This window comes from Rhinoderma darwinii, chromosome 2 (assembly GCF_050947455.1).
Source record: "Rhinoderma darwinii isolate aRhiDar2 chromosome 2, aRhiDar2.hap1, whole genome shotgun sequence".
Classification (NCBI taxonomy): Eukaryota; Metazoa; Chordata; class Amphibia; order Anura; family Rhinodermatidae; genus Rhinoderma; species Rhinoderma darwinii.
The window spans coordinates 279,340,233-279,366,585 of NC_134688.1; the positions used below are offsets into that span (position 1 = coordinate 279,340,233).

The 26,353-nt window shown below is 40.9% G+C and overlaps 1 protein-coding gene across 12 annotated transcripts in view; it reads left to right on the forward strand.

Moving 5' to 3' along the window:
- LOC142742998 (protein 4.1-like) overlaps positions 1-26,353 on the forward strand; it is a 161,229-nt gene that overhangs the window by 35,407 nt on the left and 99,469 nt on the right. For 10 of the 12 annotated variants that reach the window (XM_075853314.1, XM_075853313.1, XM_075853311.1 and 7 more), the window contains exons 2-5: positions 14,843-15,299; positions 16,015-16,215; positions 22,271-22,375; positions 25,382-25,424. In XM_075853314.1, the coding sequence (XP_075709429.1) occupies positions 14,850-15,299; positions 16,015-16,215; positions 22,271-22,375; positions 25,382-25,424 (799 nt within the window). In that variant the 5' untranslated portion in view covers positions 14,843-14,849. Of the gene's footprint in view, positions 1-8,934; positions 8,956-14,842; positions 15,300-16,014; positions 16,216-22,270; positions 22,376-25,381; positions 25,425-26,353 lie in introns of those variants that run through there. The other 2 variants (XM_075853315.1, XM_075853323.1) reach the window with 2 other exon arrangements.

A 26,353-nucleotide genomic window follows, 5' to 3' on the forward strand; every position in this document is an offset into this window, starting at 1 on the left:
CCCTGATTCTAATAGTGCAGTGTATTAGAGCTGTCAGATACTCGCTGACAGCAAGTATAGTGGGTCCTGACTTTGTAAGGACCCAGTAGGCTACCGTAAATGGCATAGCCGGAGACCATTGTTAGGCCTCCGGTTGCCATAGCAACCATCAGCGCATGCGATAATGTTGCGGGATGTCAATGGTGCTTTAACCCTTAAGCCACGATCGCTATTGAACGCAGCTTCTTAGGGGTTAATCGTGGGGAGAATCCGATTGGTCCCTGGGGAAGGAGCTGCGGCAACTGCTGTACTAGACCGCAGTTGTCAGCTCATAAAAGTGCTGGGAGGGGGGCTCGAAGGGCGGTTATTCCCATGACCTACTATTAGGTCACGGAGCGTGAGCTATATTATATTTTAACTTTTTTTTTTTTTTTTTTTTTTTTTTAGTAGAGTTCAGCAGCTGGGAGATCAGCTTCCAGGAACTGTAGTGACTGTGGACACAGGAGCGGGGTAGACACATGCATGACCAGGCAGACAAGGGGCTGATAAGTTGGACGTCCGCTGCTAATAGGCTGTTTTAGCGGATGACCTCTAATGTAGGACAATGAACTCATTCTTCTATTTTAAAGAGTACTGCCAGTTATACTAACATTATATAGAAAAATTATTATAGAGCAGTAGTGTACACATGGTTTTTATTTGCAATTCTACTTTTAAATAGAGCATGGACTATCTATAGTCTGTGCTTCCGGCGACTCATAACTCTGCCGTAGGAGAGCGAGCATACTGCTCGTCTCTTTGGCTCCCGTGCCCAGAACGGCTGCCAGCGCTGTAGAATGTAATGTGATCCTGCAGCGCTGGCGGCCCTTCTGGATACGGGAGCCATGGAGTCGAGCAAGACTTTCACTATTCTACTGCAGATTTATGAGCCACCGGCAGCATTTACTAAAGGCAGTACGTGCTGTATTAGGAAGCAGAATTGCTAATTCAAGTAATTTTAGAAAAACCATTAGGCTGGGTTCACATGAGCACATTACGTCCGTAATGGACAGAACGTATTTCGGCCGGAAGTCCCGAACCGAACACACTGCAGGGAGCCGGGCTCCTAGAATCATAGTTATGTACAACGCTAGGAGTCCCTGCCTCTCTGCAGGACAACTGTCCCGTACTGTAATCATGTTTTCAGTAGTTCCACGGAGAGGCAGGGACTCCTAGCGTCGTACATAACTATGATGCTAGGAGCCCGGCTCCCTGCAGTGTGTTCGGTCCGGGACTTGCGGCCGAAATACATTCCGTCCATTACGGAAGTAACATTCTCGTGTGAATCCAGCCGCCTTATTCACACTCATGCACTATACTCTCAACCAGCTCTGGAGAACTGGCTGAATCCCACGCCTTGTGCAGAGAGAAAAGTCAACAGGGGTTGGGGTGCTGTTCTAGTGCTGCATCCACTTTTATCTAGGAATAGGTGGTGGAACCAGCAGTTGTACCCTCACCAATTAGTAAGTGATGTCCTATCATTGCAATATGCTATCACTTGCTGTTCTGGGAAAACCTTTTTAATAAGCTCTTTATGGATGTTGAAAATCAGCTACTTGCAAAGTATATTCTATATACATTTGGCAAGGAGGAAGCTGTGTAGTATAAAGGTATAGTAACGGCACACCCACCTGTTGAAACTTTTTTTGATAGAAGTCTAAGCCATTTTTTTTTTTTATTTTTTTTCCCCCTCCCCACCTTCAAAGAGCCATAACTATTATATTTTTCCATCAATGGAGCAGTGTAAAGGCTTATTTTTTGCAGGAAGAGTTGTAGGTTCTATTGGCATAATTTAGAGTACAATACAATATATAGGGGGGGATGCAGCTCCTTAGTTTTTTTTGGGTTTTGTTATTACAGCTTTTACTGTGCGATAAAAATGACAACTTAACTTTATTCTGTGGGTCAATACTATTACGGCAATACCAAATTTTAGACCCATAACGCTTTGTTTTTTTTGTCGCTTTGAGCGGTGTGAGGACTTATTTTATGCGGTGTGAGCTGTAGTTTTTATATTGGTACAATTTTTTGGATGTTCACCGGACGTGGCGATACCAGTTATATTTCTTTTTTTTACTCTTATTTTTAACATTACTTTAGAGGGAAAATATGGAAAAGGTGTTGTTTTTTTTTTTTTTTTTTAACTTGCCAGCGATTGTTAGATCGCTGATACAATACCTATGTGTGGCAGTATATTGTCAACTTTACCAGCTCCTATTAAGCCCTTAGCAGATCTGGGTGCCTTAATTAGGACCCAAGGTTGCGGTAACAACCGTCAGCAAACCACAATCGCTACGTCAGAGGGGGCCGCTCCCCATTTTCTAACGGCTTAGATTCTGTGGTTGCTATTAACCGCGGCATCTAAGTGGTTAAACGGCCAGGATCGGAGTCCTCTTATCCTTACAGTTAGTGTGAAGTGTTAGCTGCAGCGTATGGAGCAGGCTCAGCCCATGAACCTTCTCCAAACTTTAACCCCTTGACGCACCATGACGACACTGTACGTCATGGTACGGTTTTACATTTTTTTATTTTTTGCTGTCATTAAACGAGGAACCTTCATAATTTACTTACAGGATAAAATCAGTCCCGGCCATGTGATGGTCACACAGGTGCTGGAGAGATTACGGTTACATAACAGTTATCAGAATATTGTCCTGTAACATGCAAATAAAGAGCAGAGAAGCAGAACTCAAGGAATTTATTCACCAAACATCCACTGTATCCAATGCAACGTCTCACCTTAATGGAGCTACGTGCCACGAACTGTTTGTAAAGTTATGTTACACAGGTTTACACATAAACTATATATTTGGTAAAACACAGTTTTAAAGGGAACCTGTCCTCCGGTTTATGCTGCCCTAATCACGGTCCGCATTAGAAAGAGACCGGTAGTCTGAACTACGTTTTACTCACTGTGTAAGGTACATGTATGCCCAAATGCACCAGTGGGCTCCACTAGAGCTGCCTGTAATGCATTGCACTAATGTATTGCAGTATATCTCTATACTGACAGTCTCGTTTGAAGCCCTACCAGAGGCAGGGCTTTAAAGGAGTAGGAAGATGGCAGACCTGGAGTCCTTCATTAGGCCCACAGGCTGTCATGATGACCCCCCCCCGCGATTGCATCACGGGGGGGCCAATGGCACGACGGAGGGGGCCACACCCTGATTCTAAATGCTGTGGACACGATTGCTGCATTTAAGGGGGAATCAAAGTGATTTTTAATAACAGTTCCGCAATAACCGCTTCCTGACCGCCCACTGTAAATTCACGTCGGCGCTCGCTGGGCTTTGTGCAGCGCCGACGTGAAATCACGGTGGGTGTTAAAAGCGTGATCAGGGGTGTCAGAGTAGCGCTGACACCCGGATCACGCTGTTAACACCTGCTTCTTGTCCCGGAGACCTGATCGGGACCTGATTTCGGGTTCTGCCATCTGTTGTCATGTCAAAACCTGGAGGCCATACAACAACCTCTGGGTCTGCCATGCTCGGAAGCCTATGTGGACCAGCCAGAGGCTGGTCCTCATAGGCTTCCTGTCAGTGTGACGCTGAGTGTCACACTGACTGTTTATAATACATTACACTACCTAGGTAGTGTAATGTATTATAGCAGCTATTAGTGCTGCAGGTCTTCAAGTAAAAAAAAAAAAGGTAATAAAAATGTTTTATGAAAGTGTAAAAATAAGTTATTAGTTACAAAAAAAAAAAAAAATTCTTTTTTTCCTATAATGTCTTTTATTATAGGAAAAAAATGAAACCGTTAAAGTACACATATTTGGTATCACAGCGTTCATGACGACCAAAACTATAATAGTTTAATATTTTTCCTGCACGGTCAACACCGCAAAAAAAATAATGCCAGAATCACAATTATCTTTTTTGTTTTGTCACCACCCCTCCCAAAATATAGAATAAAAAGTGATCAAAAAGTCGCATGTACCCCAAAATAGTGCCAATAAAAACTACAACCCGTTCTGCAAAAAACAAGTACTTGCACAACTATTGACTGAAAAATAAAAAAAAGTTGTGGCTCTCAGAATATGGTGACACAGAGAAAATTATTTGATAGAAAAATGATTTTATTGCACAAATGCCACAAAACATAAAAAAAACTATATACATATGGTATTGTCGTAATCGTATCGACCCGCAGAATAAAGTAAAATGTAACTTCTAGCGCACAGTGAACACTGAAAGTGAAAAAAAAAGGACAAAAAACATTCAGATTTTTGTTTTTTGTCCCCTTGCTTGCCAAATAAATAGAATAAAAAGGGATCAAAAAGATCTAAAATTGTACCAATGAAAACTACAGATTGTAACGCAACAAATAAGCCCTCACACAGCTCCTGTAGAGAAAAAAATTAAAAAGTTCTGGCGCTCAGAATATGGCGACAGAAATTGTGCAGAGTGTTCCATAAGCGGATAAGATTGGGCAACATTTATCAGTTCGACAATGGCCACATATCTTTGAATTTATTTATTTACTGCATTATTATACCCTCTTATTATGCCCGGATGTACTCTGCCCAGCTTACATATGCCCCCACATTATAAACTGAAATACCAGTGGAACCCCAAACAGAACTATTACCACGCAAAATCTGAGCTCCAAAAGCCAAATGGCGCTCCCTCCCTTCTGAGCCCTACAGCATGCCCAAACGCCAGCTTACGTCCACATATATGACATTTTATTGTCTGGAGAACCCGCTCAACGTTGTATGAGGTACTTGTGCCCAGTTTGTGCCACTGAAGACAACATATTGTGCATTAAAATGGCATATCAGTGGAACATTTTAATTTTCACTTTGCACCATCCGCTGCGCATTAACGCCTTTGCACATCTTGACTTAATATAATTTCGTGGTGGGGGGGATATATATGGAGCGGGCTCATGCGCTGAGCTTGCTCCATATGCTTCAGGTGTCAGCTGTGTATTACAGCTGACACCCGGGACTAACGGGCAGGAACAGCTATCGCGCTGTTGGGGTATGTTCACACGCAGAATCAAAATACTTCTCAAAATACAGAGCTGTTTTCAAGAGGAAACAGCTCCTGATTTTCAGACGATTTTTGTGCCACTCGTGATTTTCGCTGCGTTTTTCGCGGCCGTTTTTGGTGCTTTTTTCAATAATCTATGGAAAACTGCTTCAAAAAACGACCCAAGAAGTGTTCTGCACTTCTTCTTTTTCTAGGCCGTTTTGTTTACACGTAAAAAAATGCAGCGAAAAACGCTCTGTCGGAACAGAACGCCGTTTTCCCATTGAAATCAATGGGCAGATGTTTGGAGGCGTTCTGCTTCCGATTTTTCGCCCGTTTTACGGCCCGAAAAATGGCCGAAAATAGGTTGTGTGAACATACCCTTAGGCTGGGTTCACACGAGCATGTTACATCCGTAAAGGACGGAACGTATTTCGGCCGCAAGTCCCGGACTGAACACACTGCAGGGAGCCAGGCTACTAGCATCATAGTTATGTACGACGCTAGGAGTCCCTGCCTCGCTGCAGGACAACTGTCCCGTACTGTAATCATGTTTTCAGTAAGGGACAGTAGTTCCACGGAGAGGCAGGGACTCCTAGCATCGTACAGAACTATGATGCTAGGAGCCCAGCTCCCTGCGGTGTGTTCGGTCCGGGACTTGCGGCCGAAATACGTCCGTCCATTACGGACGTAACATGCTCGTGTGAACCCAGCCTTACAGGAGCCTGTAAGAATGACATTCTACTTCAATACGTTAGATCGCTGGTACAATACACTGCAATACGTTAGATCGCTGGTTCAAGTCCCCTAGGGGGGACTAATAAAATGTGTAAAAAAAAAAAAGTTACGTTATTAGTGCTAAAAATATATAACATATATTCAAAGTACAAAAAAAACAACCCCTTTCCCATTTTTCCTCTAAAGTAATGTACAAAATAAACAAAATCGGTATCGCTGCATCCGTAATATGCCGAACTATTACAATATACCATTATTTAACTCGCATGGTGAACGCCGTAAAAAAATAAAGAATTTAAACCGCCGAAATCAGTTTTTTGGTCTTAACTTTTTATTGCGTTTTTTTTTATATCAAAAAGTTGTATGTACCAATAAAAACTACAGCTCATCCCGCAAAAAATAAGCCCTCACACCACTCAATCGGCCCAAAAATAGGTTACGGCTCTCGGAATGTGGTGAAACAAAATGTGTTTGTTTATTTTTTTAACAAATAGTTCTTCCTTTGTAAAAGTAGTAAATATATGAAAAAAAAACGGTGTAAATTTGGTATCACCGTAATTGTATTAAGTCTCCAAGAAAAATGTAAGTTGTCGTTTTTACCGCACGGTGAAGGAATCACAGCTTTTTCCAATTTCACCCTGCAAGGAATTTTATTTTCAGTTTCCTAGTACATTAAATGGTGTCACTAGAAACTCCCGCAAAAAATAAGCCCTCACACCAATCTACTGACGAAGAAATAAAGTTATGGCTCTTGGAAAGCGCAGAGGGAAAAACTAAAATGAAAAAGCAAAAAATGGATCCGTCCTGAAAGCGTTAATAACTCTAATGAAAAAGCATTTATGACCACGTGGGGTATTGCCATATTTGGGAGAAATTGCTTTACAGATGTTGAGCGGCTTTTTCTCCTTTATCCTTTTGTGAAAATGAGAAAATGCAACATTTTAGTGGACAAAAATTTTGATTTTTCATGGCCTAATTCTAATAAATTCTGCAAAAGACCTGTGGGGTCTAAATGCTCACTATACCCCTAGATAGATTCCTTAAGGGTATGTGCACACGTAGTGACCAAAAACGTCTGAAAATCCGGAGCTGTTTTCAAGGGAAAACAGACCCTGCTTTTCAGACGTTTTTTGACCAACTCGCATTTTTCGCAGCGTTTTTCGCGCCGTTTTCGCAGCGTTTTTTACGTCCGTTTTTGGAGCTGTTTTCATTGGAGTCTATGAGAAAACGGCTCCAAAAACGTCCAAAGAAGTGTCCTGCACTTCTTTTGACGAGGCTGTATTTTTACGCGTCGTCGTTTGACAGCTGTCAAACGACGACGCGTAAATAACAGGTCGTCTGCACAGTACGTCGGCAAACCCATTCAAATGAATGGGCAGATGTTTGCCGACGTATTGTAGCCCTATTTTCAGACGTAAAACGAGGCATAATACGCCTCGTTTACGTCTGAAAATAGGTCGTGTGAACCCAGCCTAAGGGGTGTAGTTTCCCAAATGTGGTCAGTTTTGTGTTTCCACTGTTTTGGTACCTCAGGGGCTTTGCAAATGCGACATGACACAAACAGCAGTTTACCACATATGGCATATTGCCGTAATCAGGAGAAATTGCTTTACAAATTTTGTGGTTCTTTTTCCCCTTTATTCATTGTAAAAATTAAACATTTCTATCTTTTTTCAGAAAAAGTAGATTTTAATTTTTACGGTCTAATTCCACAAAATTTAGCAAAAAAACTGTGGGGTCTAAATTCTAACCATACCCCTATAAAAATTCCTTGAGGGGTGTAGTTTCCAAAATGGGATCACTTTTGGGGGTTTCCACTGTTTTGGTCCCTCCAGGGCGTTGCAAACGCGACATGACACCGAAAACCAATCCAGCAAAATCTGCGCTCCAAAATCCAAATGGCGCTCCTTCCCACATGAGCTCTGCCATAGGTCCAAACAGTAGTTTATTAACACATATGGGGTATTGCCTTAATCGGGAGAAATAGCTTTACAAGTTTTGGGCTGCTTTTTTCTTTTTTCTTTATTCGTTGTAAAAATTTAAAAAAATATTTTTTTTTTTTCTGGAAAAAAAGTAGATTTTCACAGACAAACTCCCAATAAATATTGGAAAAGACCTGTGATTTATGGGGTCTATCTAGTACATAAGGACCTCAAAGCAACTTCTGAACTGGTTCTTGAAAAATATAATGTAGACATATGGAATATGTGAAATGGTAACTATTTTGTGTGGTATTACAATCTGTTTTATGCAGATGCATTTAAAATTAGAAAAATCATAATTTTTGCAAATTTTTGATATTTTTCACAAATAAACAGTGTATTTATTGACCAAATTTTTCCACTAAAAGTACAATATGTCACGAGATAACAATCTCAGAATCGCTTGGATAGGCAAAAGCATTCCAGAGTTATTACCACATAAAATGACATGTCAGATTTGAAAAAAAATGGGGCTGGTCCTGAAAGAGTTAATAATTTTGCTCAACCGAATGTGTTCATTACGGAGGCCCCCTGCACACGGCCGTGCCCATAATCCCGACCACGGCCACGTACAGTCACCTGCATTTGCAGGCCGTGCTTCTATTCTAAAATATGGGAGCACAGTCTGTAAAATAAAAAAAATAGGACATGTCCTGTTTTTACTGAGCCTTTCTATGGCCCGGACACCTTCCCGTAAATATACCGGAGGGGTGTTACTTGGGCAATAGAAATTAATTGGTCCGTAATCGCATGGGGCCTAAATGTAACAACTTAAGCCCTTATGCACACGACAGGGTTTCCCGGCCGTGTGACAGCCGTCCAAAAAACGTCTGTCACACGGCCGCAGTAGGAACAATAGACCCCTAATGGGGCTATTTACACGACCGTTTTTTTTTTGGCGGCCCGGTAAACCCGGCCGTCAAAAAATTGGACATGCCCTATTTTCGGCCGGCCGCCCGGCTCCCATAGAAGTCTATGGGGCCGGGTAATACACGTCCATCACTTGAATGTGCTCCAAGTGACGGCCGTGTCTTCCGTCGCTCGTGCTCTCTCCTTCTCACATGCACTTCGCACTGTGGGGAGGAGGAGGGTATGTTTTTTGCTCCCTGTAGGAGCTTCGGCAACGCTGTGGCCGGGGATTGGGGATTCCGCTCCAGCAGAAGTCCCTGACTTCATTGTGTCCATATATGGACATTGAAGTCAGGGTCTTCTCCTGGAACGGTGGCGCTATCTACAGACCGGTAGGTTGGGGGGGGTGCCATCTATGGGGGGGGGGGGGTGGTGCTGTGTAGAACTACCTATGGGGGGGCTGTGTGGCACTACCTAAAGGGGGCTGTGTGGCACTACCTACAGGAGGGCTGTGGCAATATCTACAGAGGGAAGTGTGTGGCAAAAAATGTACAAATGAAATTAATCAGATTTTTAAAACTGGCAGGGAAAAAAAACTGATGTAAAATGGGTCAAAATTGGCTGTTAAAAATGACAACACTGCCCGGAACGGAATCGGAATGGATGCAAACGGGCCGGGAAAAACGGCCGATTTCATCGGCCGGCACTCGGACCCTGTCGTGTGAATAAGGCCTTAAAGAGGCTCTGTCACCACATTATAAGTGTCCTATCTCCTATATAAGAAGATCGGCGCTGTAATGTAGGTGACAGTAATGCTTTTTATTTAGAAAAACAATCTATTTTAAACCACTTTATGAGCAATTTTTAGCTTTATGCTAATTAGTTTCTTAATGCCCAAGTGGGCGTGTTTTACTTTAGACCAAGTGGGCGGTATATAGGAGATAGGGCACTTATAATGTGGTTACAGAGCCTCTTTAATGTAATATTACTTCCAGGCCAACTGATCTGTTTTCCACTTCCCCAAGAAGAAAATTAATTAAAATAATTTTACTGATGATGGAATATGTATCTGCACAGGGGTTCTTGGCATGTTATCTGTGTGGCTTTGTAGGGTCTTGTTGTTCGTTTCCTTCTAATGTTATAGATCTGTTATTTACATTTGGTTTTTCTTCACTAAATGCTTGTGTCTGTGTATGAGAGAATGATGTATAAATATCTGCTCAGTGCAGCAGGCTGTGTTCATGGCTGGGGATGTGACATGCCAGTGCTCGCCCTGGATATTTTGCATGCACATAAATAATGTAGTAAACTTCCTAGCTTCTGTCTGCTGCTATTTTTAGCACATTCATACCATTGAAATACTGTATCTGCACGAATATATATCACTTTTTTTTTTTTTTTTTTTTTTGAGTGCTTATTCTTATAGTTAAAGGGTAGCATAAGCTTGAAATATGCTCCATTTTAGAACAGATGTGATCTGATGCTTATAATTTTTTATTTTTTTTGGTGGATCTATCCCTTCAAATGAAAGAGACCGATGCGGGCATCGCAATCAGAGGGATCATACTAATAAAGACTCCATTTACTGCACACCAAAAAGATAATACATAAAATTAAATTAAAAACTAGTATAAGAAAAATGCAAATGAGCATTCAACTAATGAAAAAATATATATATTTTATTATTCAATAGATATTCTGAAAGACACCATGGATAAATGTATAAATACTATTAAGAAGTACCTAAATAGTACATATGTAAATGGTGCTACAAGAAATGGTATAGCCCAAGAATTTGTTGTAAAGTGCTAGTGTCTAATTCATAAATCCCTATACAGATGCACAGTGGAAAAAGTACATGAGCTAATACAAATAAGAAAAGTACTAGAGACAAATGAAGAATATCACAAGTAAGGCCTCATTCACACGACAGGGTTTCCCGGCCGGGTGCCGGCCGTTCATAAATCGGCCGGCACCCGGCTGCATTAGGAATAATAGACTCATAATGAGGCTATTCACACAACCGATTTTTTGACGGCCGGGAAAACCGGCCGTCAAAAAATAGGACATGCTCTATTTTCGGCCGGGTGCCCGGCCCCCATAGAAGTCTATGGGGCCGGGTAATACCCGGCCATCACCGGAATGTGTCCCGAGTGATGGCCGGGTTTTCCGTCGCTTGCGCTCTATGTCCTCCTCCTCCTCACAGCGCAGAGTGCATGTGAGGAGGAGGAGTTGATGCCATTCGGACGAATGGCTACGCTGTACACTGTGTGGCAGGGCCGGGGTGTACAGCAGGTGGAGGGAGCGCTGCGCTGGCTCCCTTCCCCTGCTTGTTTTAAAAGCGCCCTGGCCCGGCGACACCTTCCATGGCGCCGCTAGCAGCTGCTGCTGCGGCTGCTTCTACTGTAGCGACGCCACTATAGCAGAGCATGGAGGTATCTCCCTGCTCTGCTATGTGCTAGCCCCACTTTAGCTCCTTGAAGGAGTGGAATCCCCGTGTTTTCGGGGATTCCGCTCCTGGACAGAGCGCTTGATGTCTCTGTCCATATCTGGGCAGTGACATCAGGGGAAACTCCTGAAGCGGAATCCCCGAACACATGGGGATTCCCCTTCAGGAGTTGCCGCTGATATCACTGTCCTGATCTGCCCGGAACGGATGCAAAACTTTATGCAAACCGGCCGGGCAAAATGGCCGATTTTACCGGCCGACACTCGGGCTCGGGTGGGACCCGTTCGTGTGAATCCCGCCTAAGCTATGAAGTGGCTGGAGGCACAGGGGAGAAAATGCCCCATGGGTTTTCGACACGGTTCCTTACTACAGTGAGGAACAGTGTTGGTACAAAAGTCCAAGCCAGGGTTTAGTAGGAGGTATTACAGGCTTTGGCTCACGTTATATAGCATTGTTTTTGCTTCTGTTCAACACCCCCTCTACCCATTGCTTATTGTCCTCTGATAGTGCTGCATGTACCTGCTGACAGATCAAGATATTAATGAATGTGCCCCTATGTACTAAAATGTCATCCGACATCGAGGATTTGCATAATGCGGATCATTTAATAAAAAAATAGTGTTTGCTTTTATCTTGTGTGGGCATAAACATAGAGAAGGATCTTCCCTACAGAGGAAAGGCACACTTATTGACGAATAGACCCTGCTTGTTTTTAACATACCACTTCTTAATTTATTTTCTATTTGAATAGAACGGAGGGATTGTTGGAATATAATTAAATGTTAACAAAATAGATGAAGCAGATTCAAAAACAGATCCCAAAATTGTCAGGGATGCTGTCTACGATCAGAATAAGGCTACGTTCACATCTCCGTCGGGGCTACGTTCAGCCATTCCATCAGAGCTTTCCGTCGGGAGTACTCGCGAACGGAACCCTGACTGAAACAAATGGAAAACATAGTTTTCCATTTGCATCACCATTGATTTCAAGGGTGACGGATTTAGTGAAAATGGTTTCCGTTTGTCTCCGTTGTGTAAGGGTTCCGTCATTTTGACGGAATGAATAGCGTAGTCGACTACGGTATTGACTCCATCAAAACGACAGAGCCCTTTCACAACGGAGACAAACGGAAACCATTTTCACAGAGTCCGTCACCATTGAAATCAATTGTGATGCAAACGAAAATCTTTGTTTGTCAGGGTTCCGTTCATGGGTTCCCCTGACGGAACGCCTGAACAGAACCCTGACAAAAAATGTGAACAAAGGGAATTTTATTATTAAGGCTGTTGCTCCTTAGCAAAGGCTAAACACTGTTACTTAGCATTTGTTGATAACAAAGCAGTGGCTTAGTGGTGGTCAACCTAGCAGGTTCTGGGAGCCTCAGATCAGGTCATTGACTCCGCCTGAGGGCCATTCATTACATTCAATGTCCAGGCGTCACGCGTTTATTTCCATCAACCATTGATTTCAATGGGGTTTTTGAGGCGGAAAACGCTATGGCATATTGCTTCTATTTCCCGCAGGCCTCTTTTTATGCTCGCGGTAAAAAACAAACACCTCCACCTCTCACTGAAATCAATGGGAGTCCATTTCGGCCGTATTTTGCCGCGGTCACCGACAAAAACCGCGGCAAAAAAACTCAGTGTAAACAGGGCCTAAGGCCCCTATAGCTACACCACTGAATAGAATTGGATGCATTGTCTTAGCAGACTGTCACATATGACAGGCTTAGACGGTATCACACATAATTGGATTAGATACAGTGGCTCAGCAGACTTTGTCACAGGTAGGCTTAGATACAGGATAATTCACTGTATTTAAACGATATATATTGTGCTCCCACAAATATGAAAAATTGTAAATTCACTGAAGTGATAAATGAGTAAAATGTATAACTTTTATTTCATATGATAGGCTTAGATACAGGGCCACAGCTGACAGTAACGTTATACTTAACCTCCTCTTCGACTCCAGACGCAGCGGAGGTCCTGACGCCATTCAGTGTAGTGACGTCATGACACAGGAAGAAGTCAGGACCTCTGCTGCGAACCGGAACGAGTACGCTAAGTATATTGTTATTACTATAGTAACAGGGGCCAGTATAGTTTATTACATAGGCCCCAGTTACTATAGTAACTGTTTATAGACATGGTATGGGGAGCCTCGGGGCCCGGTCACAATTGCCACCCCTATAGGTACGCCATTATGTGGCAGTCGCCTGGGGATCCGGGGCACCGGGCCAAAGATCAAATGCACGATGCTGGCGACGCCACTGCTATAATGGTGGCTGATTGCTGGAAAGAGGAGGCCGACATATACAAACTGGGAGGATCCCAGTAGGCCGATCCCACTGATTAAACATGTCTTTCGTGCATACACTTCTCTATTCTGCAGAGAGCATGAGAGTATACAAGTGTGTGACAAACCTCAGAGCATGAAGAAAAAAGAGGGCCAAGGACTGTAAGGTTAGCACGCCAGTTGTTCACCACTACTTCACTTCACTAGGGGTAGCTTATGGACTTACTACATACGGTTTTATTATGTGTTCAATGTATAGGTTGTATGCAGTTCGAGCTTTGTCTATGCAGGGAGCTCTGTGTTAAATAAAATAAAACACCATGCACCTCTATGGATGCTGTATCACGTCTTGATGCAAAACTGATGATGCACGGTGTGCACGAGTCCTGAGAAAGGGAAGGGCACTCAGACAATTGCTATAGGATTCAGACTATCTGTACCTGCATTTGACTGCTATCCCCTACTACTATCCTATGTCTTAGACTTCGTTCACATATCCATTAGGGCTCTATTCTGACGTTCTGTCTGAGCTTTCCGTCAGAATGGAGCCCTGACAGAAACAAATCGAAACCATAGGATTTCAATGGTGACTGATCCGGTGGGAATGGTCTCCATTGTGCAAAGGTTCTGTCGTTTTGACGGAATCAATACCATAGTCGACTACGCTATTGATTCCGTCAAAACGATGGAACCCTTGCACAACTGAAACAAACGTAAACCAATTGGCACCGAAATCAATGGTGATGGATTGGAAATCTGTGGTTTCCGTTTTTCTGTCAGGTCTCCATTCTGACAGAACGCTCCGACGGACCGTCCGAAAAGAGCCCTAACGGATATGTGGGTGAAGCCTTACTAATGATTTTATTTCTTTATTTAATCGTAATAGGGTACAATAGTAAGGACATGTTCAGACACTGCTGATTTTGTAGAAGATTTTGGGTGCAGAAAAATACACTACAATGCAAGTGAATGGGTTTTCACAAACCCTGATCACACATAGCGAATAAAAAACGCACCGATTTTAGGGAATTCTGCAAATTTTGTTGTGAATAGAACACATGCAGGTTTGCACAAAATCTGACGGAAAAATGTAGCAACGATCTGCCGCAACTAAAAAAAATAGTTACTTTATAAGTTAAATCGTTTACTTTTTACACCTGAACACCACCACAGAATGAAGAATCATATACGACGCTAACATTTAATTAATATTTGTTCACCCGATTTACACAAAGCTATTATCGTCAGGTTGTTTTTTTTTTTTGTTTTTTTTTTATATATTCCTTTTAAATATTACCAATAATTTCTTGGTGTTTAATAGACTTCAATAGTGTGGGTTTTCTTCTGGAGCTACCAGGCTGTGTAAAATACTGCATCTGGAAAGGAATGTGCTTATATTGCAGAGTTGAAATGTCTATCTCGTGGTCTGTTTTTTTTTTTTTTTTAAGCACAAAACCGCTAGGGCTTGAATTTTTTCTTTTTTTTTCTTTATCTCTTAATGCGTTTCTTTTAATCTTTTTTTTTTTTACAGTGTAAAAATGACAACCGAGAAGAGTGTAGTTGCTGAGGCAGAAAGTCCTCCCCAGGACCAAAAGCAGGAAGGGAAGGAGCAAGAGGAAGAAGGGGCATGCAAAAGTGTCCCTGAGGAAATCGGCACTGGGAGTAAGCAGGAGGCTGTAGAAGACGAGGGCGCTCCTTCCACAGCTTCACCCAGCACCCGAAAAAGTAAAGACCGGAATTCAGAAGGCAAGGGTTTGTCAAGGCTTTTCTCCTCCTTTCTTAAAAGGCCGAAATCTCAGGTGACCGAGGAAGACAAAAACGTTCAGTCATCTTCAGAAAAAGGAGAAGCAGAAAAGGATTTGGATGAGGGTTTGGGAGTGCAGTTGGATGATGAAGTATTTCTGAAGGCTCCCATTGCAGCTCCAGAAGCTGAATTGAGAACTGACCCGTCTCTTGACCTGCATTCTCTGAGCAGTGCAGAAACCCAGGTAATTGTATATTGTTTGAGCAGCTAGTATGTTTTATATGCTCTACAAGGCCAAAGCCACATGGGCTATTTCTAGAAGCATCAGCTTTCTTCTATAACATACAGCTATGGGTTGTCCCCCCTTTTTTTTTTTTTTTTTTTATTATTTATTTATACAGTAGGCAATTATACAAATTTCTAATATACTGTAAATAAATGTTTACAATTTTGCTGACATACTTTTCTTATAACAGTGTAGTAGTCTAGTAGACCCGTTTCTGCACAATAGACTGGTATAACACATTGATCAGTCCTGTGAAATGCATTCATGGGCTAACTGAATGGGACTTAATATGGCATCATGTGACCCCTAGACACAAGTCATGCGACATCAGGTTTACATGACGTTCATTCACTGGGTCAACACAGGGCACATTGATATAACTAAAATGATTCTCTGCATTATTTAAAATAGGACTGAATAATATAGAGAAAAGGCTAGTGTGATCCGACACCAGTACCTAGAAGATTGCTGCTTTCACATTAAAACCGCTTCTTCACATATAGCAGGATATGCAGATCTAGAACAAAAAATATTTTATCCTCCCTTGACTTATCAAAATGATCATCTTGTAAGAAAATAAAGAATTTTAGAATGAAAGACTGGCCACCACTAATTGGTATTATTGACATTGACTGGTATGATATTATTGAGTTTGATTTTGCGTACTTTTTAGCCTGCACAAGAGGATAGGAAAGACGATCAAGACCCAGAAGCAAATCCTGAGGACGAAGAGAACACTATTGAAATCAACTCCGAACAAAAGCTCACAAAAACTGAAGACTCAAAGAGTCCTCAAAAAGTGGTCCGGAGATCAGCCAACATGCGGTGCAAAGTTTCTCTTCTTGATGATACAGTGTATGAATGTGAATTGGAGGTAAGAGCAATTTGCAGGTCGTACCCGATTTTGATAATTTTCACATGTTAAATTGTGCCTCCAATGTTACTCTCCCGCTAGATCTGACTTCGGACGTTGGAGAGCCGCAACCTCACGCTAAGGCAACCGTACCGTGCCCAGTGAGTATCGTTAATTAGTCCCAATAATTAGAATTAGACCCGTGCACGCTGGATTTCCTATGGTTACCTCTGCAATTGTACTGCCCAGCGTGCAGTTGCGGTTTCTCCAATGTCACGTCTGGCAGAAGAGCAACATTAGAGGGACACGTTAAAGGCTATGTGCACGTTTATAGCCAATCTTTCTTGTATTGCTCTAAGACATTTAAAAAACAAACAAAATGCAGCATTTATTTTATGTAACTGGACATCCTAGATTTGCGTAGGAGATTTTTTAACAGACTGTTGCAAAGTTGTTTCCTTTTTATTTTATTTTTTTTTAAGTTCTTTGGCGCAATACAAAAGTGTACATAGCCTTTAAGTTCTTATTTTTACTAACGTACATTTGAAAACAGGGTTAAATGGACCCTAGATTTTTTAACAACTTATGCTAATCTAATAGTATACCTGATATAGAACAACTTTGTAATTTACTTACTGTTAGAATTTAGCTGTTTTACTTATGCAAATTCTGTGAAGTTACTGCCACTGGGTGTCTCCCTTCCTATAATCTGCTGTTGAGCAAAATCCGGCTCTAAGGGACTGCAGGAAGTGGGGGGGGGGGTGTCTTTTCGCTTCCTGCCAATTCAAGTCTATGGGGAGGGGAGCAGGAGGAGGTAGCAGATAGAGCAAGAGACACAGGTATGCTGCCTATATAAGTCTATGGAGAGGGGGAGGTGGAGGAGGGAGCAGAGAGAGGAGACCGATTCTGCTGCCCATAGAAAACTATTCCAAGGGTCAGGAGGAGGTCTACTCGTAAGTGTTACTGTCTCACCCTGCTGTCAGGTGCTGGATTCTCTGCTACGCTGCTCATTACTGCTGTATAATCTCCTCCATGCTGCTGCTTGCATATTTATATGTGACAGATCCACATAGGAGAGCAGGATTCTCCTCTTCTCTGTGTGCAGTGCATAGAAGACATGATTGCATTTAGGCTCCACCCGCTAGCTCGGGGAAAATGGAGAATTAGAGCGAGAGCCTGCAGAGGGGAAAACCGCTAAATATGTGTTATTCCTCATGTTCACACACGTGACCGCTTATTCTGAAAAGTTAGGTACGCTTTAACGTATTGTGTGTACAAGCCCTAAATACTGATTATTTGCTGGAACTTTGGCATGTTTACGGTCTACAAAATATTTTTCCTTTTTTGAAGAGGCTCTGTCACCAGATTATCAAATCCCTATCTCCTATTGAATATGATCGGCGCTGCAATGTAGATAACAGCAAAGTTCTTTTTTTTGAAAAACGATCAGTTATGAGCAATTTTATATTTATGCAAATGATCTTTTCAATGGACAACTGGGCGTGTTTTCTCGTTTTACCAACTGGGCGTGTTTTCTCGTTTTACCAACTGGGCGTGTTTTCTCGTTTTACCAACTGGGCGTGTATTGTGTTTTTTACCAACTGGGCGTGTATTGTGTTTTTTACCAACTGGGCGTGTATTGTGTTTTTTACCAACTGGGCGTGTATTGTGTTTTTTACCAACTGGGCGTGTATTGTGTTTTTACCAACTGGGCGTTGTGAATAGAAGTGTATGACGCTGACGAATCCGCATCATACACTTCTCATCGTTCCCACCCAGCTTCTTTCACTGCAGACATACAGCGTAACGTCACCAACATTGTCGTCGGACACAGAAGATACATCGGCTCCAGGCGTCCAAAAGGTTAATATGCTCGTCTCTAGGGAGTTTGCTATGCTTACCTGCACTGTACCCTCTGACGCCTGGAGCTGATGTGTCTTCTCTCTTCCCACGCCAAGGTTGAAGGACCTGTGGGTGACGTCACGCTGTGTGTCTGCAGTGAAAGAAGCTAGCTGGGAATGATGACGTCACCCACAGGTCCTTCAACCTTGGCGTCGGAAGAGAGAAGACACATCAGCTCCAGGCGTCAGAGGGTACAGTGCAGGTAAGCATAGCAAACTCCCTAGAGACTAGCATATTAACCTTTTGGATGCCTGGAGCCGATGTATCTTTTTTGTCCGACGACAATGTTGAAGGACCTGTGGGTGACGTCACGCTGTATATCTGCAGTGAAAGAAGCTGGGTGGGAACGATGAGAAGTGTATGATGCTGATTCGTCAGTGTCATATACTTCTATTCACAACGCCCAGTTGGTAAAAACACAATACACGCCCAGTTCGTAAACGAGAAAACACGCCCAGTTGTCCATTGAAAAGCTCATTTGCATAAATATAAAATTGCTCATAACTTGGGCAAAAATGATCGTTTTTCAGAAAAAAACAAAAAACGTTGCTGTTATCTACATTGCAGTGCCGATCATATTCAATAGGAGATAGGGATTTGATAATCTGGTGACAGAGCCTCTTTAAATGTCTGATCGTTGTTCAAATTTTTGAGATTGAGATTAACAGATTTTTATTTTTTTATTTTTTTTTCATACATTGTTTATATATCTTGCATGTAATTATTTTCTGTGGAATAGTGTGTCCTGTCCCAAAGGTTCTATATTTATGTATTTCGGATTTGGAACAGAAATCGGCAGTGTTGCATCCAGTGTTACCAAAATCATACCTGCTCTCTCCTCATATTGTTTTAAAACGAAAAAAAAAATTCGGCCTGATTTTAGATTTTATTCTTATTATGTTTTTATGCCTCCGGTAACTATTTCCAGCAGGATGGGCACCAACAAACCTATATTGCCCTCAGAGGTTATACTTTGGCTGATAGCACAAAAGGTCATGGAAATCCCAAGGCTGCTCTGTTTTCCTTATGGCTTGATGTGCTCATCACACCCTCACATTTACAACTCCTTCCGTCAGTGAAATTACCGCTTGGAAATCGGATTGTTCTCTCGGTCTGTATGTAAGAGCTAGGTGCTGCATCCTGCTCTCATAAATCTCATGTCTAAACATTTCTGATATCCAAATGATTTGTTTTGTCCTGGCTTGTTGAGGCTGCAAATCCCTTTTAAGTCATGCAACAGCTGTCCATCCATTTACTAATCTGTTTATTTTTTTTATTATTTTTTTTTATATAGATGTACTGTAATTTTTAGTCACATCAGATTTTTTTTTACTCTTTCTTCTTTGTTTCTTGTGGGTGTTTTGTGTCTTTAACTACTCAATATTCCAATGGCCTCAATTAATTTCAGTCTCCAAGAGGTGGAAAATGAGATAGGTTAAATGAAAAAGCAAGCTATTTAGTCCCTAATATCCCCTGGCAATCCAGCTGCTACCCTTCAGGCAGATGGAGAAGGCAGGTGCTTCTTTTCTGTATTAGGGAACAGAGTGTGTAGATTTTTTTGTTCTCATAGAATATGCTGATTTTGTGTCTACTCAAAAAGAAACAAAAAAATAAATAAAAAAAGAGCGGTATGTTTGATAAATGTGGTCAATTGAAAAGAGGCTACATTTATGGTAGCTTTGAGCTTTTGCTTTTGTTAATGGGGAAAAAACAACAACTTTTTAACCCATTGTTTAGGAACGTCATGCATATGTATGACTGTCCAGCAATACATTTAAAAACACAAGCAAAAATTGCTGCTTTATGTTCAGTCAAAGGGAACTTGGCCATTACTACTTTCTGCAACTCTTCAGGTTCAGAATTCTTTGCATCATTGGGGGCTTGGGCCGCCGATGCTACATTTTGGGTTTGAATATTTATCCCCAATCCAACCAGCGCTACTATGTTTTTCTTTATTGGGATGCATGAAAGGAAGACATGAGATTTGATGATCTTAAAAAGCTTTTCCATGAAAGAAAAAAAATAAAAGCTTACTGTATGTCTTCTATAAGTCCTATCAAGCTGCTGGGGTATATTTACAGAAGTGCCACAGAACCGCAGCTCATGTAAATACACCCCTTAGATTTTACTCCTACATCTCTTTTTATAACTTTTTTTGAAAAGCTAGTAACTGGTAAAATGGGGCACTTTCACAGATCCCATAGAGGTTGCCACGCTGTTGGCAAACCTGTCTGTTCATTCAGTAATACATCTACTATTCTTGTATTGATGTATATCTAGGCACAATTGCTTTTCAACTTTCATGTAAAAGGTGTTTGTTTTGATTTTGTTGTTTTTTTGTTTTTTTTTTTGAAGTTTGAATCATAAATTTTATTTCTATTAAACGTAGACATTTAACCATTTCTAGATTTGAACATAAATTGAAAATGGGACATACACTGCACACAAATCCGAAATCACCAGGTTTTTGTTTTTTTAAGTTCACTTGATGCATGCAGAGATTTATGCATTCTCTTGGGGCGCATACAACATATATATATAATTTTAGTGTTACTATTTAAAAAAAGTTAAATAAAATGGGGCATTCATGTAAAGTTTCAGGCACCATGGATACTTGACTGCTATGAAATAACGTTACTCAGCAAGTACATTCAGTAAGTACTTATTGGTTTCACTTTGGTGTGTCTTTATAAAGTGAATACTGCTATGCAGGTTATGGGAATATAGAGCGTTAACACAATGAGAAAAAGCTTCATTTTTACACTTTATTGTCTTTTTCGCAGTGCCCACTTGTTACATTCTTCATTACTATGCTTCCTTCACACACTTTCTAACAAGTACATTTTGTTGGGTTTAACGTTTGAAGCACAAATTAATGGTGGAGGGTAATCTGTTTCACAGTTGTCCATCATGTATACAAAGTCTCAACTCGTATTATGAAATGGATACATTAGGCCTTAAATGATGTGTAGAACTCTATAATACTTTTAGAATAACACTGCAGTAATTCTTACTAGTCTAAAGTACACCCATGAAAGGCCAATTTCAGCTTGCTTTTCCAATGAACTAACCCACGACTGTGTTTTGTGACCACCAGATCATCGCACTTATTACACAATTTAGGCCTGATTCTCACGGCTGTGTTCGGTCCATATGTCGGCCGTATTTCCAGGACCGAACACCGTTTAGGGAGCCGAACTCCTAGCATCATAGCTGTCTATGATGCTGTGAGTCACTGCCGCCCCACGGTACTACCGTCCCGTACTGACAACATGATTACAGTATGGGAGAGTATTCTCGCAGGGACTCCTAGATCACTGTAATGCTAGGAGCCCGGCTCCCTGAACTGTGTTCGGAACGGGAAATACGGCCCACATACGGTCTGTATATCACGAATCGAACACGGCCATGTAAAGCATGCCTTTTAATAAAAAATATTAAAGGAACAATTGCAGTCAATTGAAGAGATTCCTCTTAATGGGGTAAATTCTGTTTAGACTCTGTTTTTGTCCATAGGTAAATTTCAAGGTAGCATTTTGATCTGCAATGGAATTGGATATTGGTGTATTTCTGTTCATTTACAGCTCCACCTATCCAAATAGCTAAAGGAATTTACTCTATTAAGAGGAATCTCTTCAATTGACTGTAATTGTTCCTTTAATATTTTTTATGTTCTGGAGACGTGTCAGAAATTTGAATCCTGGGGGAAATCTCTTTAAGACCCCTCTTTTTGGTGGAATGATGCTTCTTAACCACTCGTTGGAGCTCATAGCAGCTTCAGCTTCTTTGGCCTTGGGAATAAGTAGGAATGATAACTGCGGCATCTGAAGCTGGTATGAATGGGCTTCTCCTAGAGGTGTGATATTTTTATTTTTCTGTCCATTTCTTTGAATAATTTTACAATAGATGCCACCTTTTTGAATACATTAATTCAGGACAGGTTTGACCTTTCAAAAACGACAGAAAAGGATAGCACGTTAATTTACTGCAATGTTACCATGCGAATTGTAGCCCAAGAAAAAAAAATCTGTGGTGGTGTCCTGTGAATGGGCACCTGAATTATTGTCTACAATTTAGCATGAATTCAGTGTACAGTTTTATACTTGGGGCAAACACAATAAAATTTTCCTTGAAATTTACAAGTTTATTTTTATTTTTTTGTTTTCTCTTGTAGAAACATGCCAAGGGGCAGGACCTTTTTAAGAAAGTATGTAGTCACTTGAACATTCTTGAGGAGGATTATTTTGGCCTTGCCATATGGGAGTCCCCTTCTAACAAGGTAAGAGAGGGGTGAGGATAGGAGAACATACCAAAGTGCAAAACGCCGGTTAATCCTAGAAAATTCATGCGTTCAAAGGATTGTCGGATTTCAGCAATACTGATGGTCATGTAAAGGGCACACGGGTACACGGCTCCTTATAATTACAAGATGTGTGTCAGAGTTGTCTTCTACTGATCCCAGCACCTGTGTGCCCATTGACCACGGACAGAGTTTGATCCACTGGAAATCAAATGAGTGTTCCTACTGAATAACAACAAGCAGAGATCTTAAACTGTGAGGAAATAATACAAAAAGTATATTAGAAAATTGTATAACTTTTTTTTTTTTTTTAACTTCTATAAAAAAAATAACATTATTTGCCGAAATCGGACATCCCCTTTTTGTTTTTTCAGGTGAAATGATGTTACACTCTTGTGTAAACCGTGACGCTATGAGTAGCATTTTCATTGTTAATTGGTTGTCTGGTTTTGCAGACAGCCAGTGTCCTATAATTAGCTCCCACCAGTACTTCCTTTCAGACCTCATTGTCCACCAGATTAATCTGCCCAGGATGAGCTTGCGAATGGTTGACCGCACTTCTGCAGCAGGCACAGAGCGCCCTTCTGTCTGCTCAGCATCATTTAGTAGACTTTGATTAACAGATACAGACCTCCTGGCACATCTTGTATAATAGCTGTAGCTCCGTGTAACGCTGAAAATAAAAATTTTTTTTAAAGAGTTTTGGCATTAAACTTTTCCAAAGACTTAACGTGTGACGTTTAATAATGCTGCACTTGGGTCTTCTTTTGTAAATATACATTTGGAAGAGTTTTTTTCGTTTTGCAACAGAGCAGTCTTTTTTTAAAAAATATAACCTACTTGTTTTTAAGCCAAGTTTAGATGTTACATTAAATTCTACAGTAAAATATAAAATGCACTACATACAACTGCATTTCTGGTTTGTGGTGGTTTTGGAAAAAAAATGTCACTGACCACAAAACTGCTCAGACACAGCATGCTATGGGTATGATGTTTTTTCAGGCATTTTTCCCACAGGCTTCTCTAGGACTTTAAAGACGTCACAAAAAAAAAAGGCATATACAGAATGACACTAAATTTTAAAAAAAAGCCTCTAAAAATGCATTACATTTGAATATGGCTAGTGTTTTCAGAAGTGTTTTATTGTTGCTGTTTCAAATGTTAAATACTTTTGTGTCAAAAAAGACAAAAGTATAATCGGTATGATACCTTTATTGGCTAACCATAAAAGTTCTATATGCAGCTTTCAGAGCACAGAGGCCCCTTCTTCTGGCAGTTTACAAATGAATAACTTAGAAAAAAGCACAACATTTAGATGTTACACCAAGACAATTAGTACATGAGGTGATACATCATTAAGATAAGCCGGGGCAATAAAACTGAGGTTATAGGGGTGATGACTTAGGAGTTAAGGCATCTGGAGTCAGTCTGATGGGGGACGTGACGTGTGTCCATGTAGTGGCTCATAAATCCTGGTGTTAGATTGAGGCCTTGTGTCAATGACTGGAATTTTATCATCATCTTGAATTCCCAAATTTTTATTTCTCTGTTGTTTTTAAAACGACCCTTCAGAATGAGTACCTTTAAATCTGCCAAACTGTGGTCTGTTTAAAACCTCAGAAAATGTCTGCGTGTGAAGGAGGCCTAAAGAAGGTGTTCAACCTAATTGTCCTTGTCACATCTCAGAAAATGTTATTGGTGGAGATCTGTGTGTTAAGAACCCCCATCAATCGCTAGAATGAAAAGACTACTGTTGGCATCACTTGAAGGGGTAGTATTAGAATGGACTGTTAATTGTCTGATCACTAGGACCACCACCAATTGCCAGACAGCAGTGAGGAGGACATTAAATGGAGCGGCGGTCAAGCATGCACCCTGCCGCTCCTTTCAAAGTCTATGGGAATGACTGATGCAGCTGAGTACAGCGATCGGCTGTTTTTGTCAGTCTTCCAGACATTGAATGGAGTGGCAGGCACATGCTTGTCCGTCCCCTCATTTAAACTCCTTCTCACTGGGGTTCGGGACCTCCGTTCTTGAGATTGATGGGGCCACCAGCGATCAGACTGTTTTCAGCTATGCTGTGGGTATTTTATTATTGTCCATTCCATGTCCAAGGTTCAGCCCCTTTAAGAGGTTGCCATATCTGCCTGTAAAGCTAACTCTGTTACTTTTATGAAAGGGTCATAGGTTGCTGCTGGTGTTAACCTGACATTAATAAAAACACAAGTAAAACCTGACGCTTACCAGATGTGCCTATGATTTTAACTACAAAAAAAAAAAAAAATGAAAGACAAACATAATAAAATAATATCATAAATAACATAAAATCCAATTCCTTTGTCCTCTGTTAAATGTACAAAAACATCTTTTGTAAGAGATTTCGGTTCCGCTGAATAAAGTCAACAATCCCTTTTCAAATAGTATACTATCTACAAAAATAATATTGCACCATGTGTCCTTTATTTTTTTTTATTTTTTTTTTATGGGGGAGTCCATCACATCAAAAGATGTTTAGAGGTGCTCTTCATGTCTGCTCCAAACAGGATTTCTATAAAAGTGTATAAATCTAGTTATTATCTTCACTGCACTTCTCTAGTTACCTAAATGCTAGGAAAAAGCATAATGACCATATATATTTTTTTCTTTCTCCATTTCCGAGTATAAACATGTGTATATATAATCTATTTATCTGCCTTCCACATTATTGGTTTGTCTCATTATTTTGGCATGCTACTTATGAACCAGGGATATTGGTAGGAAGAATGCTAAAGGCTCAGAGCATGTAGTCCAGTGTTTTGATACGGACTTGTTCTACATAATGTTGTGGGAGGACAGATTTAAAAAATGGTAAATGCTAAGGGGAAAATATTTTCATTACTGCAATACATTTGGACTCCATGAACAGGAAATTGACATTTTAATTTGATTAATTCCTCTTCATAAAAATGAATGAATCAAAGCAATTGATAATCTGTTTCATTTTAGACTTGGATCGACGCATTAAAAGACATCCGGAAACAGGTGCATGGTGAGTATATTCGTACATTGTTCATGTACTCTTGTTGTAGGTTGGTTTGAGTTCGTATTTGGAGTGAGCTTTTGTGTACTAATTCAAGGAATCCAGTAACAAAATTACTTTTGGTCAACACTAAAGCATTATTAAGGGGGTTCTCCATTTTGGACAATACCCACCTGTTAGACGGGTCCCTTGAAAATATGCTGAAATATGCATTCAGCTGTGTGGTGAAACCTGACAGTAAATGTTCAACTTCCATCCAGCGCCACCACAGGGCAAGTTAAGTATTACAAAGTGCCCATTCAAATCAGTAGGTTGTCTGTAATACTCAAGAGACTCTTTAAATGAAGTGGCATCAAAGGGGTTCAATGGCTGGGATCGGAGGTTTCTCTGATCCCAGCCCTTACATCTGGATTCTGGCTGTCAACCACTCGCCGGGATCCAATGGAGATCACTTCTCTGCCTACACAATCATTGGGACATAATATGACGTACTATTTCGGTTAGTTAAGATGTAATAGTACTTCCGAATGCGGGAAGAGGTTAAAAACAGTATAACCTCAAGTAGACTCAAACGTTGCCACTTCAGATTGAGGCCCTTCATATCACATATGAAAGATCAATTTTTCCATAAGTCTTTTTAGATAAAAAAAAAGAATCAGATTGCAAAACAAGGAAGAGAGGAAACAAAGAAATATTTCCCCAAGAAATATTATGCTTCCCCTCTTCCTCATGCTGTAATCCAATTTTATTTATTTATTTAAAAGCCCAAACCAGAAGTGTATCCTAAAGGGATAAGTATACATCACATTTTTTTTAAAATCTAATATGCACTTTGCGAGTTAATGGGTACACCTAGCAATTATCGGGCAAACGATCGTTCATAGAACGCTCGTTGCTGATAATTGCCCTGTCAAAACAGATAAAAACAAGGGGACATC